The 14737-nt window shown below is 45.2% G+C and overlaps 1 protein-coding gene across 5 annotated transcripts in view; it reads left to right on the top strand.

The window, feature by feature from the left end:
• The first annotated feature begins 383 nt into the window (after positions 1-383).
• The window catches only part of SH3D19 (SH3 domain containing 19), a 194804-nt gene continuing 180450 nt past the window's right edge, over positions 384-14737 (top strand). For 3 of the 5 annotated variants that reach the window (XM_025268164.3, XM_044930517.2, XM_025268165.3), the window contains exon 1: positions 384-639. In XM_025268164.3, coding sequence (XP_025123949.3) covers positions 528-639 — 112 coding nt within the window. In that variant the 5' untranslated portion in view covers positions 384-527. Of the gene's footprint in view, positions 640-13505; positions 13656-14737 lie in introns of those variants that run through there. The other 2 variants (XM_045163174.1, XM_045163175.1) reach the window with 2 other exon arrangements.

Below are 14737 nucleotides of genomic sequence, written 5' to 3'. Positions count from 1 at the left end.
GCTGGCCCATCTCTCCAACTCAACTCTGGGCAGGTTCCTCCTCCTCCTTTTGTTTAACTGTCAAGCAAATGGGTTTCCTGTTGACACCGGAATATTGTGAAAGGGCAGGAAGAAGCCAGGCCACCTCCTCTTTCCCCCTTTCCTATCCCGTTTGTTTATTTTATACCGGTCTGTTTGGGTGGTGCGGGTGCTCCCAGCGTGTGCGGCGGCGGGGCGGCTCGGCGGCCGGTAACCCCTCCCCGAGGAGGCGAGGCCCCGCCAGACCCCGCCCGATCCCGGCTCCGATCCGCGGGGCGGGGAAGGGAGCGGGAGAGCCGGAGCCCGGAGGAGGAGGCCGCCGGGGCGCGCGAGGAGGCGGGGAAGCCGGCTCGGCCCGCGCCCGGCCGCACCCCCGCGGGCTGCAGGTGGAGCCGACGAAGCAGCCGCTTCCGACGCCGCCGCTCCCCGGGGGCGCCTCCCAGGCCCGAGGCTGCGGGCGCGGGGCGCCGGGGGCTGGCGGCCGGCGCGCGGGCCCGCGCGGCTAGTCCATGGCTGAGGGCCGGCGGCGGGAGGACGAGGACGACGAGCTGCGCGAGCGCCGCGAGCTCGGGGGCCCGCGCCGCGCCCGGGGCCGCGTGCTCTCCGGCCACCCGGCCGCAGGTGAGGGGCTCGGGCAGCGGAGGGGAGGGACGGGGGCGCCGGGGACCCGGGGCCGCGCACGCCCTGCTCCGGACACCGGCGGCTCCCTCGCCCGCCCGGAGGGGATCCGCACCCAACTCTCGGAGGCGAGCCGGAGGGAGAGTGGCTTTCCTTCAATTCCCATCCTCACTTTGGGGCCGAGCCCCAGGAAATTCAAGCTTATCTCTACCTGTTAGGGGCCCTGGAGCCGAAACTACATATTTTCCGTGCAGACTAAATCCAGGAGCTGCTGGCTTGGAACTTGTGGCTTCCTTATCTCTGGATGAGTCAGAGGCCGGTGAAGAATGCCCCCTCCCGATAGGTTTGCCAGGCTGTCGCAACCGAGTCTAAGCACGTGCTAATAGTCCAGTCGGGTTTGGGTTTCGGTGCCTGTTGAACTTCGGACCTGGGCCTGCCCTCCCAACCCCCAGTCGCCCAAGTGCACCTAGTTTCTATAGGACTTGCTTTAGAGTGACTTGGTGACACCACCTCCGCCTCGCCCCTCCTCCTTCCCGCCCCGTCTCCCTCCTGCCCCCTCTCCCCAGTCCAGAATATAGCATTCCAAAAGGTGATGCATTTGGACCGAGAATCATTTCTGGTATATAACTACTTTTGTGATCTTGTTTTTGGGTGCACAAAGGCGGCACGGATCAATAGTTTGACGCAGAAGTGCAAGAGTGAGTAAGTGCACACCCACACCCCTTCACTTTCCGGGGGAGCTTTTCACTTAAACATAATGGAGAGGAAATTCTTTGGTCTTTGGTTCCAACTGGATAAGCCAGTTATCTGAAAACAAGAGGGAAGAGATGACAATAAAAGGGAGATATAGGCGTGAGAAAGATTCAGATGTGCACATTCATTAAGGCCTCTTTAGAAAGTGGAATACACTGAGCATTCCAGTAAACCATGGAGAAACTTTTCTATATGTCTCCCTTAACCTCAAGGAAAGTTGGAGAATTGAAAGAAGATCCTGAGTTTCTGGGGAACAAATGGAGGCTAGAAAATGGGATGAAAGGAAAGAGTTTGAGTGGAATGTGAAGAAATAGTTGATTTGATGCTCCTGGTAGGATCTTGAACCCTTAAAAATCATTCCTTTTGGAAGATGAGTCTTCTCATGTAGTCCAAATGTCAAATTCCATTTTTCCTTTTGGAAGTTTTTTTGAGGAAATCTAGATTCTTTGCTCTGGACTTCTTTCTAGCAATGAGTGTTACCGTCTAAATATTTGATACTTAGTGGGGATTATTAATGTCAATAAGATTTGAGGACTAGAAACTGTAGGCAGTAAATGAACAATGAATTGATATGAGAAAAATTAGAAAAGTATGTTTTGTACAATGTAAATCACTGCATGTTATTAATGATTAGTACATGTTAATAATTACAAAAGCATTTAAAAATTTTTTAAAATTATTAATTTTTTAATTAATTAAAAAAATCATTCCTTTTGCCCATTATTCTTCCATCAAAATAAGGCATTTGACTAACCACACAAACACCAACCGTTTGGAAGATAACGTCTTGATAGTTTTGTTTAGTATAAACCCAGATCTAATGAAATACTGGGTGATTGCTGGATATGAGTAAATAATTGATGGGAGAATACAATGAAAAACTTCAGAGATATTTCTGTTTTCCACTGATTTAAGCATTCCTTGGACTCCTCTTATCTTCAGCAAAAAGCTTCACATATGTTCTGTGAAGAGCCATACTGAGGTCATACTAGATATGATACAGATATATGTTTATCATGTAGTTGCAGTGTATGTGTTTATTCCAAGGCTGGTGGGAATGGCATTTTGTAACTTGTTTTTGCCAGTTCTTTAATTTCCCAAGGCTACCAGGAGCTTTTCTAGGTTCTGTGATAATCTGTTGCTGTGAGGTGACATGGTGTTCTTTTTCACCCAGAAATTGGTGTTCACAGTTTCTAACATTTTATATACCCTGCTTGGGTTCAGGGGTGAGGAACAGAGATATTATGGAGTGGCCAGAGGGTTAAACTGGCTATTTTAGCAGGCTTCTTTCTTTGGAGACACATGATTTAATAGTTTACATTTCTTTGCAAGCTGTGCTCCTCTTGCTCCTCGTTAGTTTCCCGTGTGTTTTTCAGACTCCCTTGCATTCCTTACCAAGCTTGGGCATTTGTTAGTTACGTTTGTGCCGGTGTTCTTTCTCCAAGGGAGAGAGTAGGAACTGACCTAGAGGCTTCATGCTTCTCCCCCCACCCCCCCTTAAGGTGAGCCGTTTTTAAAGTCTTCATTGAATTTGTTAAAATATTGCTTCTGTTTTACGTTTTGGGTTTGGGGCTGTGAACCGTGTGGGGTCTTAGCCCCCTGACCAGGGGTCTAACCCATACACCCTGCGTTGGAAGGTGAAGTCTCAACCACTGGGCAGCCAGGAGAGCCTCCCGCTTCCTCTTTCTACTCTTCGATCTTTCCTGTTCTCATCCCATCTCTCCTTCCTCTACCACCTCACAATCTAAGGATTTTTCCATTTTTCTTTGATCTCACAGAGCTTGACACCATAAACTTAGGGTGTATGGACTTGAGGGAGTCTGTGAATTCCTTCTCTCCCTGCTAACTATATAGGTGTGGTTGTGGAAGTGCTTTTTTTTTTTTTTTAACTTTGCAATGTATATTCAGGAGAACCTGTAAATATAAAACCTGTAAATCATAAAGACTCCCATAGCCTGTGCCCAAGTATTATCATTTCCCAAAGCAAACTTTGATCTCTCCTAGTCATGACGTCTTCCTTCCCCTTGAGGGAACCACTTTTTTCCCTCTTCCTGTGCAGTTTTACCTATACGTGTATGCATGCATATGAGCATATGCATATATATGTGCATCCCTATTCAATATTATTTAGTTTTGCCTTACTAAGTATGATTTAGTTCGTTATTTGACAACTTCACATGAGTGAAATCATCCTGTGTATATTCTTTAGTGTCATGCTTTCTTCATTCCATGTTAAGTTTGTAAGATGTATCCATATTGTTACATGTAGCTGTAGTTTTTCTTTGCATTCATATGTCACATTTTTGCTTATTATTTTTTATTGATTTGCTGGAGTTTTTTACTTGCACAGGAATCTCAGCTTCCATTGGTTGCGTGTGTTGCAGATTGTGCTTCCACTCTATGTAAAAAATTTTTGTTCATGGTTTCTTTTGATGTAGAAATTCATAATTTTAGTGTAGGTAGATTTATGAATCTTTTTCTTTATAGTTAAGTGTCCCTCCTCTCCTTGCTGCCCTCCTTTGTTAAGAATGCTTTCTCTACCCCAAGGTCATGAAGATATATTCTATATCTTCTGTTTTGTCTACTAAAAGTTTTGTAGCTTTCTTTGGGGAGAGATGCCATAGCTTTCTTCAGAATCTCAAATGGGTCTGAGAACTCTGAGTGACCTGACAGCATTTTTATATTGTTTCTCCAAAGGGCGGCTGCTGCTGCTGCTGCTAAGTCGCTTCACTTGTGTCCGACTCTGTGCGACCCCATAGACGGCAGCCCACTAGGCTCCCCCGTCCCTGGGAGTGTTCCAGGCAAGAACACTGGAGTGGGTTGCCATTTCCTTCTCCAATGCATGAAAGTGAAAAGTGAAAGCGAAGTCGCTCCAAAGGGCAGGGAGTACAAAATTCCGAGGAGTGGTAGGCATTTAATTTTGTGTGCTCAGTTGTGTCCAACTCTTTGTGACCCTGTGGACTGTAGCTGGCCAGCTCCTCTGTCCATAGGATTTCCCAGGCAGGAATACTGGAGTGGATTGCCATTTCCTCCTCCAGGGGGTCTTCCTGACCTTGGGATTGAGGAGGATTCTTTACTGCTGGCATTTGATAGGGTTTAATAAGTATTAAATAAATTTACTCTGTTTGATGTGATTATGGTGAACTCTGGAAGGACAGATATAATTTCTCCCATGTGTTCTGAGTAGAATAACTGATATTTTTAATATGAGGTCACAATTAAACTTCGTTGTGTTCTCTGTGAACTGCTTCTTACATGTTGTCTCCTGTGTGGGAGGTGTTATTTTCTCCATTTTATAATTGAAAAGATTGAGGCTCAGAAATATTTAAAAATATTTAAGTGACTTGCCCAAGATCCCTCAAGCTATAAATGGCAGGACGGGGACTTGAATCCAGGTCTTTTTGACCTGAAAATCTGTGTTTTTCCGAGCTATCCTGCTGGCTACTAATAAAAGTCAGTTGCTTTGAATGCTGCACATGTTTATACCTGCATCTAGCTTGTTATATTTTAGAAAAACTTTTTACATTTACCTGGTGCTTTTCTACTTAGGAAGGACTTCCACAGCCTCATGGAACTTGATTGTTACAACAACCTCAGAAGGAAGAGGGTACATTTTTATTATTCCCATTTTAAAGACGAGTAAATTGAGATTCAGAAGTGTTAAAAAAAAAAAAAAACTTTTAAAAAGAACATAGCTAGATATATAGCTGCACCTCAGTTACTCTATTGGGTGTTTCAGGTCATGAACCGTTGTTTATTTGATTCATACAACGTGTCAGGTCATACGGCCCAGAGTGTACGGCTCTGCCTAATAAGTTGTATCGTTTTGAAAACTACATGAATTCTTCTGGGCCACTAGCTTACAGTTTTTGTTATTAGATTTCCAGAGTTATCTGATTTATTTTGAGAAGGTTATTATAAATCTCACAGAAACTATGGATATATGGACATGCTATTTAAAAAGTCTCTACTCACCAAGTTCTTTAAGAAGATCTACTAGTTATCCTGTCAACAAAATGTATGCAAAATGTGTAGAAAATACAGGGAATACAAAGAAATATATAAAATAGGCTCCCTCCTTTTAAAGGACATGTCATAGAATTAGGGAAAGTAAGACTAATATACTTTAAAGAAATAAGTAAGAAGATCAAGTAGTTCATGATAACTATGAAATGGAGGTTAGCATAAGAGAATCAGACTATCTTGGTTTATTTCTTGACTCAGCCTCTTATTGTGTGACCCTGAACAGGTTACCTGACCTGTCTGTGTGTGTCCATTCTTTACTTGTGAAATGGGAATGTTAATAAAACCTATTGCATAGGGTTTGAGGATTAAGTGAATTAGTACATGTAATACCTTGAGAACACAGCTAGGCCCCATAATAAATACTGCCTATAATGTTGTTAGTGTTTATGTATAATTTTGTTATTGTTAAAATATCTAACACTTTATTGAGTCTGTATTTTTTCTTCATTTAGGAATAGTTGTGCAGTTTCAGGTTGGCAAAGAAAAAGGAGGTAAAACTGCATCTTCACCATTTCTAATCAAATGTATTTGCTTTGCTTTGGAATTCATGTATCTTTTTGAAATATCCCAATCTTACAAGACCATCAAAGATAGAGCCTAGTTCTTGATTTGACATTCCTTGCACCATACAAGCTATTTTAATGTGGCTTGTCGTGATTTTTATTAATACCTTTTCTTCTTCACAAAAGAAAAGCTCTTTCTTGTGACATAATCATCGTGTTCAAAATGATTTCAACAAATCAAAGGGAAGTCGATGACTGCACATCCTATTTTTAACCAGGGTGCATTCCTTCATTCTTTTTTTTTTAATCTTTGCCACTGTTCATCCAAGGCTTCTATAACTTCACTGGCATGTTACGTTCTGGGGGCAACTCTGTCTCCCCTCAGAATGTTTGACCTTTACATTCATTGGTGTGTGTGTGCTAAGTTGTTTTAGTCGTGTTTGACTTTTTACGACCCCATAGACTGTAGTCCACCAGGTTCTTCTGTCCTTGGGCTTCTCCAGACAAGAATACTGGAGTGTGTTGCCATGCCCTCCTCCAGGGGATCTTCCCGACCCAGGGATCGATCCCACGTCTCTCACATCTCCTGCATTGACAGGCGGGTTCTTTACAACTAGTGCCACCTGGGAAGCCCTGCGTTCAGTGGTACTTAATTAGCTTTAGCCTCCAGCAACTTACAGCATCTTTCTGGGGCTGAGTTTTTGCCTTATTAATTGAAAGGATGAGTGAGGCTTCCAACTTTACATTTTGCGATTCTAGGACACGAGCAGAAAAAGAACTTCTGACTTGGTTTACAGAAGCGTGCCAGTGTACAGGTTCACATCTAGGGGTGTTTCTCCAGGCTCCTTGTGAAGTAATTTGCTGATGAAGGAGAAGCCAAAGGTGCCAGGCTCAAGACATGCCTCACCTGGAGAAGGGCTGTCATGCTAGCTTACGCGTTGTCTTTCAAGATGGGCACTTCACTGATCGAGGGATGGTACTCTGCTTTATCAGTGGAAGATGTGAGATGTGTTCTGGGGAAATTTATAATTCTCGTGTATATTCTGGGGGAATTTATAATACTGTATGATGCAAATGTTATCATTAAGTACAAGATGGAAATATATATCTAGCAGCTTCAGAGTGTAGAGCAGGGTGATGGGAGGGAAGGAAGGAGGCCCAGCGTTTGAATGGAGGTTGAGCGTCAGTTCTGTCCCTCAGCCTCTGTAGGTCTCACCTTTAGGGGCTCTAGGCTTGCCTTTGGGTGGGGATGGGTGCATGGCTGGGGGGCAGTGAACAGGCAATAAAGCATTGTTTTTTCTCTTTTTTTGCAAGCAGAACTTTATAAAACGGGCAACAGATAGTACACCCTCCAGACGTGAGAGCAGCCGACCCTGTAGGAGTGGCTGTTTCTTTTTTTAAGTGAACTTTTTTTTAGAATAGTTTTAGATTTACAGGAAATAGTTTTAGATTTACAGGAAAATCGTGAAGCTAGTACAGAAGGTTCCTATCTCCCACACCCATATTTCCCCTTTATTAACATCTCCTTAATTTTTACCTAATTTATTCTTGCTTTGCACGGTCCTATTACATGGAGTTGTCACGTCTCTTCAGGCTCCTCTTGGCTGTGACAGTGTCTTAGATTTTCCTTGTTCTTGATGGCCTTGACTGTGTTAAGGAGTACTGGTCAGATATTCTGTAGAATGTCGCTCTTTGGGGATCTGATGTTCTCATGTTTAGACTGGAGTTTGGGGTGTTTGAGAGGTAAAGTACTGTGTGTGTGTGTATGTGTGTGTGTACACGTGCACGCTCAGTCATGTCCAACTCCACATCCCCATGGACTGTAGCCCACCAGGCTCCTCTGTCCATAGAATTTTCCAGGCAAGAATACTGGAGTTAACCATTTTCTACTCCAGGGAATCTTCCTGGACCAAGGATCAAACCCGAGTCTCTTGCATCTCCTGCATTGACAGGCGGATTTTTTTTTTTACCACTGAGTCACCTGGGAAGCCCATGAAGTACCATATTAACCACATATTAAGGGTATAGTTTTTCTCTTTTTTTTTGAGTATAATTGCTTTACAATGTTGTGAAAGCTTCTGAGGTACAACAAAGTGAATCGGCTATATGTATACATATATCCCCTCCCTCCTGGCCCTCCCTTCCACCGCCACCGCCATCCCACCCAGCTAGGTCATCCCAGAGCACCAAACTGCGCTCCCTGTGCTGTACAGCAGCTTCTCACTGGCTATCTTTTACAGATGGTAATTATATAGGTCCAGTGCTGCTCTCCCTTTCACCCTTCCCCTCCTCTCACTGTCTGTCCTCTGTGTCTGCATCTCTATCCCTGCCATGCAAATAGGTTCATCCATACCATTTTGCTAGACACTATATATATATATATATATATATATATACACACACATTAATATATGATATTTGTTTTTCTTTTTCTCAGACAGACTCTAAGTCCATCCACAGCACTACAAATGACCGGGTTTCATTCCTTTTTGTGGTTGTGTAATATTCCATTGTATATTTGCACCACATTTTCTTTATCCATTCATCTGTCCTGGGACATCTAGGTTGCTTCCATGTTCTGGCTATTGTAAATAGTCCTGCAGTGAACATTTGGGGGTATATGTGTCTTTTTCATTTATGGTTTCCTCAGGGTATATGCCCAGTAATGGGACTGTTGGGTCATATGGGAGTTCTATTTTTAGTTTTTCTAAGCAACCTCCATACTGTTCTCCATAATGGCTGTATCAGTCTACATTCCTACAGATAGTACAAGAGGGTTCCCTTTTCTCCACACTTAAGGGTATAATATTAACATCACTTATTACTGTTGGTGTTGACCTTGATCACCTACCTGAGGGAGTGTCTGTCAGGTTTCTCTACCCCAGGGTCACTACCCCCTGCATTCACACCACAGGACCTAAAGGAAGTCACTAAGCAGGCCACACTTAGAGTGAGAGTTTTGTTTCACCTCCTCAGGGGTAGATTATCTCCATAAGTTTTGTAGAATTCTGCACGGAAGATATTCTTTTTTAGTTTCTTTGGGCTGTCCAAAATCTCCACTGGGACTGTGTTCAGACCTTGCCTTTTGGGGAATGTGAGCTCAATTCCTCCACCCTAGTTCTGTCCAGAAAATCTCATGTGTCTTGATGTCTGGCACACACTTTCATAATTAGAAAAGAAAGACATGGAATGCATATCCAGCTTGAGGTAGCCTATGATTAAAACTCCTTCACACTAGTGTATCCACAGGTGCCAAGCACTAATATGAATTCCTTTCCAGTTTTGGAAATGGAGAGGAAGTTAGAGTATGAGAGGAATTTGGAAAAGCCCTGGAGTAGGATAACCAAAAGAGTTAATATTTATCGTGCGGCCCCCAGGTGGTATTCTAATCATCTTAAGTGTGTTTTTTCCCTTCGTCCTGATACCAATCCTATGAGATAGGTGTGATGCTTCCCTTCATTGTGGCAGATGAGAAACTGAAGGGGCTATTTACCTCGAAGGGCAAATAATCTACTCCAGGTCACACAGCTAGAAAGCAATGGAGTAGGATTCTGTGCAGATTCCTAGTTGCCTCCCTAGTATTCGTTCCCACCTTCCTTAGTCAGTGGAACCCTGTATGACGGACTGTGGCAGAGTACCCACCTATGAAACTGCTTCCCCCAGCCTGCTAAGGAGATGCAAGTAGAAGTTGTTGAGTGGGGTTTCTAGGAAAATTCTCTAAAGGGGACTCAAGTGTACAGAATATCCTTTTGCCCATAGGCCCTTCTATCCCCCTCCTACCAGGATCAAGGGTGTGTGTGGTTCGGCAGCCATCCTGAGTCATGAGGTCACCTTGAGGATGGAAGCCACATGCTGAGAACAGTGGGGCGGAGAAATACATGGACTCTCAGTTCCCGATGTTAATAAAGTCATCCTGTGAGCTTTTGATTGCCTGCTTCTCCTTTATTTAAGAAAAACTGTCCTATTTAAGCCTCTGTGGCTGTGCATGTGTTCACGTCTGCTCAGTTGTGTCTGACTCGTTGCCATCCCAGAGACTGCAGCTCGCCAGGCTCCTCTGTCCATGGGATTCTCCAGGCAAGAACACTGGAGTGCGTTGCCATTTCCTATTCTAGGGGATCTTCCTGACCCAGGGATTGAACCCATGTCTCTTTCGTCTCCTGCATTGACAGGTGGATTCTTCACCACTGGCACCACCTGGGAAACAATTGTTATCTTAGGTCTTTATAATTAGCTGCTGCTGCTGCTGCTGCTGCTGCTGCTAAGTCGCTTCAGTCGTGTCCGACTCTGCGACCCCAGAGACGACAGCCCATCAGGCTCCCCCATCCCTGGGATTCTCCAGGCAAGAACACTGGAGTGGGTTGCCATTATAATTAGCAGCTGAATCTGATTCCTGGCTGATGAAACTTCTGACTTGATCTTGTTTCTCCCTCCTTATCACCAGGCTAATTTTGTTACCACGAGGTTACCTTAGGATGCCTAGGTTCTTGCTGCTATTTTGTGCTTTATTATAATGTGACCTTGGACAAATAACTTAGATGTCCCTCCCTTTTGCATCTTTTGAATGGGAATTATGTATTCTCTAACTGCTCTACAAGTTTACTGTGGGAAAAATGCCTATAAATGTCAGGTTCTCATGTGTCATGTACATTTCTTGAAGAGGGTCACGGTCATCCTTTAGTGGGATTGAAAAGGAAACCTCTAGAATCTGAAAACAGTTTTCTGATTCTGTCATTTTGCCAAGAGCCATGTTTAATACTTCTCAGGGCACAAACAAATAGAAGCTGTGACGGGAGGTGGTTTTGTCCCTCGGCTGCACAGGAGCAGATTCGCAGTGGCATCACTGGTGAGCCTGTAGCTCATGCCAGGGCTGCTGCTTAAGATTCAGAGTTTGTGTCCAATATGGCTGCCTTCATCATGCTGGAGTGTTGTTTCCTGAAGATACATTAATCAAGGAATTGCTGTACTGGAAGAAAGCTAAATGCTTGTTCTCAGAGAGCCGGCCAAGAACAAGGGGCACAGAAGAAAACGTTTGCACAGCACATGGAGAATTCATTTTGCTGGCAATAAATATCCCCATTTCCAAAGAGTCCTCTGAAACTAGTACAGAGGTGTTCACAAAAATCTGGAAGGCCCCTCACTCAGCTTGGGGCTGCCCAGGTAAAAGATCCTTTTTTGCCTTGTCACCACAATCCTTGTGTCTTTACTTCCTCATGAGGAGTGTCCCTCACACACTAGCTCCATGGAGATAACAAGTTATCTGGTCGATTTGTGTTACTCAGTTGAGGTATAACTCTTGCCAGTGGAAGGTGTGGTTTGTAAGTTAAATTCATTTGGAATAAGGAGTGGTAGTTCAAGTTTTAAAATGTGCAGACTTATATTTGAATGTTACTCTTAATTAGAGGCTTTAGTAATGGGAAATGCCTAGTATCACAAACATTTTATCTTTTATGCTGATCTAATCCTGTTTCTCCTTTCTTCTTGAGGTATTCAACTTGAAAACGTGGTATGGTATTTCTTACACTTCTGTAGCAATGCTTTAAACTTTAAACAGTGCTTCTCAAACTTTAATATGCCCACAAATCCCCTGGAGATCTTGTAAAACTGCCGATCTTGATTTCATAGGTTCGGGGTGGAGCCTGGGATTCTGCCTTTCTAACAGACTGTAGATGCTGCTGCTGTTGCTGGTGCCTGAGTTACACTTTGAGTAACAAGGCCCTCAGTTACTTCTGACTCAGTACTGGGATTCTCAGTGCTGACTGGGCATCGGAATTAACTGAGGAGTTTTCTACAAGATGTGTGCTCACCCTACACTCAGATTTCCTGATTAAGTACTTTTGGGATCACTGGGGAGCCGGAGTTTTAGAGTTCTATGTGAGGTGAGACTCACTGGCTTCATCTCCTATTTAAAAATGTGATGTTGAGTGGTTTCACTGTGTGTGCTTGGAATTTGAACTGTAATTTTTTGAACATGTATTTATTATTATTTTTTTAAGTAATGAATGTAATTAATTGGTTTATGGTTTTGGCTGTGCTGGGCCTTCTTTGCTGCACGCGGTTCTCTCTGATTGTGGCGAGCAGGGGCGACTTCCTAGTCGCGGTGCTTGGACTTCTCCTTGCAGTGGCTTCCTTGTTCTGGAGCACGAGCTCTAGGGTGTGCGGGCTTCCATAGTTTTGGCACGTGGGCTTAGCAGTTGCAGTTGTTGGGTTCTAAAGCACAGGCTCAGTAGTTGTGGCATGTGGGCTTTTGTTGCCCCACGAAATGTGGGATTTTTCCAGACCAGGGATCCGACCAGTCCCCTGAATTGCAATATGGGTTTTTAACCACTGGGCCACCAGGGAAGCCCTGAACTGTAATTTAAAACAAAAATTTATTTGTTTAGTTGTGGCATGTGAACTCTTAGTTTGGGTCTGTGGATCTAATTTCCTGACCAGGGATTGAACCCGGGCCCCCTGCCTGGAGTCTTAGCCAATGGATCACTAAGGAAGTCCCTGTAATGTGTTTCCATCATACCATGCGTTTTATACATGGACTATGTACAGTCCCCGTGTTACCATGGTGCTTCCCTGGTGACTCAGATGGTAAAGAATCTGCCTGTAATGCAGGAGATCTGGGTTCAGTCCCTGGGTCAGAAAGATCCCCTGGAGAAGGGAATGGCTACCTAGTCCAGTATTCTTGCCTGGAGAATTCCATTGACAGAGGAGCCTGGCAGACTACAGTCCATGGGGTCACAAAGAGTCAGGTGCAACTGAGTGACTAACACTTTGTGTTATCCATAGCTTAAGAAGACTCCTGGAGAAGGAAATGGCAACCCACTCCAGTATTCTTGCCTAGAGAATCCTGTGGACAGAGGAGCCTGGAGGGCTGCTGTCCATAGGGTCACACAGAGTCGGACACGACTGAAGAGATGTAGCATCAGCAGCAGCAAGAAGAGTCCACATAAAGAATGATGTAAGGGCCTATCGTTGAAGTAACTGGAAAGTAATGTGTGTGACGGTTACGTCCTTTCAGATCGTAAGAAACAGTGCCCTGTTCTGCTAACCTCGTTGCTGGGAGGCTTATTATAAGGCTATACCAGTTAGTTGGAAGACACAGGAAGTAGCGTCAGAAGTCATTTGGAAATATAGCAAAAAGTTGTTTGGAAACACAGCAAATAGTTTCCCCAGAGCACATTCCTTTGTAAGTTGGGAAGATTGTTATTCCTTACTGTCACCACTGTCATCATTTTGGTGACTCAGTTTACCTCTGCCTCCTTCCATAGCTCTAAACTTACTGAATGAATGACTCTTGTTTTTCTTGTAGTCAGCCTCCCCAAGGAAGAGCCTCTAAGTAGGTTGTCCAGCTAGGGTCCTGCACAGAGTGTCCCACTGGGGCAGAAGCTAATGACAAACTACAGATAGGTACTTTTAAGGAGGAGGATGGTAGGGTCTTGTGGTACTCACCTGGCCACTTGCATGTGAGAATTGAGAATGGCCTACAGCTGTTTCTGTTGTAACAGCACAGTGAGTTCAGCCCTTAGCAGGCAGCTGCTGCCCATTACTCCTTGGCGCCCTGTTACCCGGCAGTGAGTCCTGCTCCGCCATTGGTGAGTGCCCCACCGGGTCCCGCCCACCGGCACCCAACTGTCAGGGAGCCCCGCCGGTAGGGTCCTGCTCCGCCATTGCACAGCACAGCAACTACTGCTGCCCCGGTACTACTTGGCGCCCTGTTACCCGGCAGTGAGTCCTGCTCCGCCATTGGTGAGTGCCTCACCCGGCCCCACCCACCGGCACCTAACTTTCAGGGAGCCCCGCCGGTAGGGTCCTGCTCCCCCATTGGTGAGTGCCTCACCCGGCCCCGCCCACCGGCACCCAACTGTCAGGGAGCCCCGCCGGTAGGGTCCTGCTCCGCCATTGCACAGCACGGCAGCGGGTCCTGCCTACAAGCAGCCGGCCGTTAAGAAGCTACAGTTAGTGAGGGGAATTAGACAACGGTGGAGTGGTGGTGGTGAGGTGGAGAGTGAGGTGAGAGACGGATCCTGGCCTTCTCCCTGAGGCCCTCCATCTGACCCGGCCGTGGGCCAGAATGGGCTTAGCGCTGTGTCCTGCAGGGCTCAGAGCCCTCACCGCGGCCAACTCGCTCGGCCCAGGCCTCGAGGCAGCGGTGAGCCTCTCCACTACCCCCGTATCCACAACCTAAAAGCACTGGCAGTTTGCCTGGGTCACAATCTGAGGGACCTGTTTTTGGGTGGCTTAAGGAACCTGAGGGCCAGTAGGTTGGGCGCCTGGCTACCTCAGAGATGAAAGTTTTCAGTGACTTTGGGGTTCTTAGGGCGTGAGCCACCCATTTTCTTGTGTGAACCTTTCTCTGTTCCAGACTCCAGTGTTTTAGTGTTATTTGGCCTCACTGTGTTGGACACTTAGACTTGCATTGTTCGGTATCATTGTCAGATGAGACTGGGCTTGGGGTGCATTCTGAGGTTAGTTATGAGGGTGAGAAGGTAAAACCGGTAGATTCCATGCATGACCAGAACACCCTTTCGTTATTGAGTAGCATGGGGAAAGATGTATTTTGTCCATTGTTACAGCCTCGTAAACCACAAGGGTGCCTGGCACACATGTTCAATGCATAGCTGTCAAATAGAACACAAATAGAAAATGTTTTTAACGATTTAAAGTTGTCTTTATTGTTCATTTGATTACATTTTATTCTAACCCGGATCCTTGTGTACACTGCAATGGTGAGGGAATTTCTACTCTACCAGTGTCTCACTGAAACAGCATGCTCCAAGACCGCAAGAAGTTTTCTTGTTGCGTTTTTAGTAGTGATGAGGATATGTTTT

The sequence above is a fragment of the Bubalus bubalis genome, chromosome 17, assembly GCF_019923935.1.
Source record: "Bubalus bubalis isolate 160015118507 breed Murrah chromosome 17, NDDB_SH_1, whole genome shotgun sequence".
NCBI lineage: Eukaryota > Metazoa > Chordata > Mammalia > Artiodactyla > Bovidae > Bubalus > Bubalus bubalis.
This window is presented reverse-complemented; position numbering and strand designations above follow the sequence as displayed.